The sequence below is a fragment of the Suillus paluster genome (genome assembly GCF_016628075.1).
Source record: "Suillus paluster strain FC165 chromosome Unknown EDB91scaffold_248, whole genome shotgun sequence".
Lineage (NCBI taxonomy): Eukaryota > Fungi > Basidiomycota > Agaricomycetes > Boletales > Suillaceae > Suillus > Suillus paluster.
This window is the reverse complement of record NW_024537808.1, coordinates 26,554-33,381: the sequence shown is the minus strand read 5'-3', so window position 1 is coordinate 33,381 and position 6,828 is coordinate 26,554. Positions and strand designations below refer to the sequence as shown.

The 6,828-nt window shown below is 46.4% G+C and overlaps 2 protein-coding genes across 2 annotated transcripts; one reads left to right on the top strand and one right to left on the bottom strand.

Annotated features, from left to right (window-relative positions):
* Positions 1-498: 498 nt before the first annotated feature.
* On the top strand, positions 499-2,345 carry EDB91DRAFT_1088932 (uncharacterized protein; the record flags this gene model as incomplete). Its single annotated transcript, XM_041316542.1, has 7 exons — positions 499-842; positions 988-1,116; positions 1,175-1,278; positions 1,326-1,902; positions 1,924-2,039; positions 2,134-2,183; positions 2,232-2,345. 7 exons carry the CDS (start codon positions 499-501, stop codon positions 2,343-2,345), a joined length of 1,434 nt encoding a protein of 477 aa, XP_041168849.1.
* Positions 2,346-4,752: 2,407 nt separating this feature from the next.
* On the bottom strand, positions 4,753-5,423 carry EDB91DRAFT_1000901 (uncharacterized protein; the record flags this gene model as incomplete). Its single annotated transcript, XM_041312233.1, has 3 exons — positions 4,753-4,804; positions 4,928-5,100; positions 5,154-5,423. Coding segments are annotated over 3 exons (495 nt in total), but the record flags the coding sequence as incomplete, so codon positions are not given.
* Positions 5,424-6,828: the final 1,405 nt, after the last annotated feature.

Sequence of the window (6,828 nt, the reverse complement as noted above, 5' to 3'; positions counted from 1 at the left end):
TAGGTCGTAGTTAAATTTATGAAGTTGCAAAATGTATCTCGATTGTCAGGAACTGCGACTCGCAACTCGGCCTCGTGCACAAATAGGAAAGACCAAGGTACTATTAGGAAGAATGAGGGTGCACATAACAACATTTGCCCATGTTTTTGCTTACCTATCTAAATATCATTGTCCCCCAGACGCGTTAATGTGCGTCCAGAAACCTTTTCACTGGTGTATGCTAATCAGTGTGATGACAGATGCCGCAGAAAAAGTAGGCCACACCAGAACAAGAGGAATTCCTCCTCAGTCATTTTCCGGAATTCCGCACACATGCCTTGAACAAGCACTACAAGTATTTTTTGAAGTGTGTCGAAGTTGAATGGTTCCAATGTTGGCCCAAGTGCAAGGTGTCGTTCCCAGAATTGCCAGCTGAGCATGTCTACACGACCAAAGAAGAGGAGTATATAGCAATGCACGTGAAAACCCGTCAAAAGGCAAGTCAGGGATATGCTCACCATGCAAAATGAGCATGTACTTACCAGATCTCGACAGCAAATCGCATCCTGGTTCAGATGGCAGAATAATCCTGCCCACTTAGGTCGCTCAGCTGCTGAAAGAGGGGTGTTTAAATTTGACGCCATGTTAGCTGGGGGCGTCAATCTGAAAGGAACACACGCACCACAGAAAATCGACATATATTCCAACAAATACTACGACAAAAAGATCAAGCACGCTGCAGACAATGCGATCAAAAATGAACACATTACCAATAGAGGTCCAAAGTTGAACAAACACTGCGAGATCACGTGCCATATGTATTCAGACGAAAGTGAAGTCATCAAAGCCAAGATTGACAAGAAGTACAAACAATAAAGGTGAGATATACAAAACAACATGAACACCGAAAGTCAGGTAAGCCACCAAAAATTGACAACATGTCCAAAATCAAGTACATACCTCTCCCACATGATCGAACGGTTCGTTCTGACTAAATTTAACAAAAAGAGCTATTCATGAGCTCAGCCCCATGCTCGATCGAGTCCTCAAGTACCTTGGACATATGACTGGAGGGTGGAAGTTTAGCGTGTTGATGGGGGGTCATGATCCTAGCACAGGTGAAGTGTCAGTGTTTAAGTGAGTGAAAGAATTTGATGTGCTAGGAAAACTGTACTCATGATTGATTCACATTAAGCTACCATGTAGGAGAAGTTGAAAGTGGTGTACAGTTTGACCAAGCGTACGACAAGTTTGACGTCGTGCAGAGCGCCTTCCTAGAATTTGTCAAAAAGTCTATTGGTGAGTTTAAACATGTTATTCAAAGATGCGCCTTACCTTCAAACTAGCATTCGAGTCTACGTTATCACGGGAGTCTGAGTCGGAGTCAGAGTCAGAGTCAGACGCTGGACTATTGTTGTTAGACATGGACTCTGACAAGGAGTGGGGAAAGAGCAGTGGTGAGGGTGGGCATAGTCAACTGCAGGAGGATCCTGGGAACTACCTCTATCGCATGACTCCTCAATCTGATGAAGGGGCCGATCTATTTCCCGCCATTATTAATGCATCACCAACTACCACCAGTGATGCATCATTCAACGTTGAAGCCACGGGCCACCTCACAACAATGGACCACATGGACCTTTTAGTACTCGATCCTTTTCTGAACGACCCCATCATACAGGGTAGTATAGATTTTTCAGCATTTGATCCAGTGGTGTTCTCAGCTGTGATCAACGATCCGACCTTCAACATCAACATGCTCGGTTCCCCTCAGGTGCCTCCCGTGAATTCACATTGGGATGTCGAGGACAACCCATATTCGTCAACTCCACAGACTCAAGAGGTCTTTCTTCCATCTGTACATAGCGAGGAAGGAGAGGATAGCAATGACCTCAACAACTCACCTGCTGTTCCCCAAGCCAGGTGCAGAAATCATTTCGACAGAACTCAAGTGCCTGCACCGTCTGCAGAAGCCCCACATCTGCATGCACATAACACTGTCCCGTTCAATCCACGTGAATGCGACAATGAGATTGGTACCTCAACTGTTGCTGAGAAGGGTAAGCGGAAAAATGCTGAAGGCAACTACAGTTCACACAAGTACACACATTCGTTTTCTGTTTGTGAGTGACACTGATATATTCTTTGCAACAGAAGGGCACGACGACATTAGAATAAGGTTTAGATATCAACTTGTTGATTTTGTTAGTGTATCTTGCTTGTAGTACTATACACCTCTTATTGTAATACAGCAACAAAAATATTTTCTTGAACTCTGCATGCACGAAATGAACATGAACAATTTTACCGGCTTGAAAACCTTGACAGAAATTACGCCAACAGTGTTAGTGGGACTTGGTGAATAAAAAACTCTAGAATGACATCATTCTGGTGCCATCTTCTGATGCCGAGTACTTTCCTTTCCTATATTGGACAAGTGGCTGAGGTACAAAGTATTTAAATGCATTAATAAGCAAGGGAAGCAAGGTACAAAGTATTTAAAGGCATTAGTATGCAAGGGAAGCAAGGAAGGTAAGGTACAAAGTATTTAAAGACATTAGTAAGCTAGGAAAGCAGGGGAAGCAAGGGACAGAGGTATGCAGAAGTATCCCCTATTGAGATTTAGAGGGCTTAGTAATTAAAGGAAGCAAGGGACGAAGTATTTTGCCTGATGCATTACCAATGCATCAGTAATGCATCACCTTCTCTATTTGGATTGAGCAATGTTGATGCATCATGAAATGTCTGCTACTTAGCCTATTTTAATGCATTAAAACTACAGTATGGCCTGAGTACTTACTACTAAGGTCATTCACTGGCCTACAGGTTATACTGTCCATATTATGCATAATTATGTCTGGTAAGAAATTGTATGGTTATGTATGGTTCTCTCTAGTCCTTGATGGGTGAGCCTTTATGCATAATGGATTCCAACTATGCATAATGCTGCTGGTAATGATCAGCTCCACTTCGGGTACCCACTTTGTGCAACACACATCCTATTTTAGTCACCACTTCATGTCAGCCTGTTAGATACCGTGCCAACTCAAGAAGCAGAGGGGTCGGGGCTTGGCTTCAGCTCTTGCGCTACACCCTTAGCCGAGTACGTGCCCCGAATTTGGAGCAGGTCTGACGTTGTCCGACGGTAGGACGATTGGACCGCTTTGGTCCGCTCTGAGGGTTGGGGAGTAAGAGCTACTAGTGGTGGGCCGACTAGGAGTGGGGCGGAGAAGGCGGGGAGTGATGTGGAGAGGGGATAGGAGCAGGGGAATGTTGGTAGGGGCAGGAAAGGCGGAGGATAATGCAGAGGGGCGAAGGAGGATATTTGATAGGGGCGGAGTAATAAGGGAAAGACTTAGAGCACGGCTCTAAGTCGGAGCGGAGGGTCGGAGGGTCGGAGGTGACAACAAGTTGAGACTTGTGTCCAGAGGAGGCAAGGTTCTACTGAGAATTCTCACAAGATATAACTGCGAGAAGACAAGTAATATTAAGATTGAGGAAAAATATCTAAGTACATGATATGTTATATACTACTATGTATGAGGCAGTGATCAGGATAACTATGCAGTAAAGCTATGTACCAAGGATATAGTTTGTAAGTATTTTACATAGGCAAAGACATAAGTCGGGGTGGATATCAATATGTACGCATTGGATCAGCGATCGAGCTGTAATAGGAATTACTGGCCATCCAGAAGTAAGGGTCTATGTACCAATAGGGAAGGCATATATCTAAAAGGGGAAAGAGCTCCAGTTGAATGGAGAGGTTATGGAAGGGGACTGGTTGAGCGGTTGAGCGGAAGCATAGGGCAGAATGCGGACTTGTGATTGGGCGGAGCAGAGGATGAATGGGGCGGAGGGGTCAGAAAGCGGAGCGGATATCAGTATCAGAACAGTCGGATCAGGTATATGACACAGCCTCTCCACATTATTCCGACAAATCACATCTTCGCATTTTTCAGCCACACAGTGTGGGTCACAACACCAAAAACATCACCCAATATAGTATACCCCACAATTATAATTATTTCCACACCCTCCACACCTCACTACAGCTTCACCACCACACCACAATAGATCCCCCTTCATATATAAGTTGTAGTTTGGTATACTCCTCCAGGGCCATTTCAAAATAGCCTAGGTGCAGAACACTTTTGCATTCTTGCCCCTTTGATAGGGAAGTGTCCCAGGGCATTCAGATCATGTTTAGAAGTATATATGAAGAGATTCCTGTCCTTATTTGACCTCCTGAAGTGTCCTACATTAATAGATATAGCATATATATAGGAAAACACAAATGAATGCACCACTGACATGCTATGTCATAAATGATAAGGGAGGTGTCAAATTGATCTGATCTGTAATTGATAGCATTGCATATAGAGTAGTCAACATTTATGTGGCTAGGAACTTTGACTAGCCTTCTGAAACACTCAAAACAACAGAAACATGGCTACTATTCACCCTTCTGAAAATCCACCACAGAGTGTGGAACAAAACATCTGTGCCATGCACAGGCAGTAGGCAGTAACTCCAGTTGCTCAAAGATTACTTTGGTTTGTATTTGATGCATTGACCGCACGATGGTTGCTGCAATAAAATCTCTTGTTTTTCTGTTCAACAAGGGATGGCAGATATCAAAGCAACAAAAATGAACATACCTCCTTACTTTCCACAGCTGATGATAAATGAGCCTGGCACTCACCTTCAGTCACCATGTACCCTAGGCCATCAGAGAGGGAAACATCAAGCTGAGGCTAGTTTCATGTTCATGTGTTGAGCAGTGAAGTTTCCATCCACAATGTATCTCTGCATAACCAGCCATCTACCAAATTAAGTCAGCATCAGGGATATCAGGCCATCAGCCAGCCTGCTTGTACACAGAGTATTTATAGGCTGACCATCTCTCTGTGGACATTGGGGGAAAAAAACTACTTGCCTTGCATACTTGTCATGCCAAGACAGTGGCATATTGATGCCAGACTGTGGACAGGCAGCACAGAATAAAGCTAGCTCACCCTGACCAGGTTGTACCTTCATATCATGACCAAATCTGAACCTTTTACGATTCATCAAATCTCTGAATTGATGAGATGTCCTCATGAGTTCATGATACTGATTCTAAGGGATTGGTGAATAAAATATATGATCTTGTAAAAAAAATGATGATTTACCAGAACAAAGTCTGGAGAAGCATTATTTGTGAGACAATGAAGCTTTGGAAAGAAGCTCATGGCAGAGGTCTTGCATTCAAGTGCATCAATGAGGAAATGATCAAGGACTTCAAAGGTGAAAGCAGTTTGAGGATGTGATATACTGGCTGGAAACAATCCTGCATTGAGCAGCTGCACATGCTGCTGAGGTTCAGATCCATGGCATTGACACCAGAATATGTTGTGGGTGAATATGCCTATGGAATGCATGATAGTCATAGAAGTTGCCCCTGGAATGGTTGCTTTGATGGTCTCAACTCTGGCACCATCATCCATATCTATATCCTCATTGACTTCCTCCCATTCCTTGGTATGACCAGCATTCACCAAATGGTAAAGGCAAGCACACAACCACTAGGTGTTAAGACCATGCTCAGGGGTAAAGTGGAGTCTGAGGGGCTTGGCTTCAGCTCGTATGCTGCACCCCTTACCCAAGTATGTGCCCCTAATTTCAGAATGTAGTCCAACACAAATTCTATGGGTTCCAACAGGACGTCAGAACGGGGGTCCTTTTGAAGGAGGACCGACGGACTACTAGGTGAGCACGGGAAAGTTGGGTGGGGGTTGTTCCACCTGACAGGAGGGAGGCGGGAGACTACTGGGGTTGGAACCAACAGTAGAAGTGGAGCAGAAGGAACTGCTTGGACGAAGTCCAAAGCAGAGCAGAAGGAGGGGACAGATGTGAGAGTGCGGGGTCTAGTTCCAATGCACAGGAAGTGTGGGTGAGTGGAGGATGGGGGACGGGGGAATGGGGGAATGGGGGAATGGGGGAATGGGGGAAAGGGGGGAAGGGGAATGGGGGAGGGAATGGGGGAATGGGGGAAGGGGAAGGGGGGAACGGGGGGAAGGGGGGGGGAAGGGGGGAACGGGGGGGGAACGGGGGAGGGGGGAAGGGAACGGGGGAACGGGGGAAGGGGGGGGACGGGGGAACGGGGGGGGGGGAAACGGGGGAAGGGGGGGGACGGGGGGGGGGAAGGGGGGAACGGGGGAAGGGGGAACGGGGGGGGGGGAGGGAAGGGGAACGGGGGGGGGGAACGGGGGAAACGGGGGGAAGGGGAAGGGGGAACGGGGGGGAACGGGGGAACGGGGGAACCGGGGGAACGGGGGAATGGAGTATGGAGGATTGGAGGATTGGAGGATCAAAGGATTGGAGGATGGCCGACCTAGGGAGTCCATCCCCTAGGCCGGCTTTAACAGGAGTTGACTAGGATCAGGCCCAAGTCAAAGAACAGAAGAGCAGGGCTTAGAAAAGGTAATATTCAGACTGAGTATCTACAGACAAATGTACATGTGTTTATATACTCTAAATGATGAGCATAGCATAGCAGAGGGCTATGTGCTGAGTGTACAGGAATACAATAGGATGACTGAGACATACAAGAATAAGGCTCGGGGAACAGTATGTACACGACAGATTAGAATCACTAGGGTATAGGGATTACCAGTGATCCGAAAAGCGGAACTATGATACTAAACGGGGATAGGACCAGTTGAGTGGTTCCTAGTCTAGGAGTGGACTGGTGAGGCGGTTGGACAGACTAACAGTTGGGTGGGGGAATACGAGCGGAACTGAAGGACCCCCATGGGTCAGAAAAGCGGAGGGAGTAGGAGTAGGATTGGGCGGACCAATAGGGCG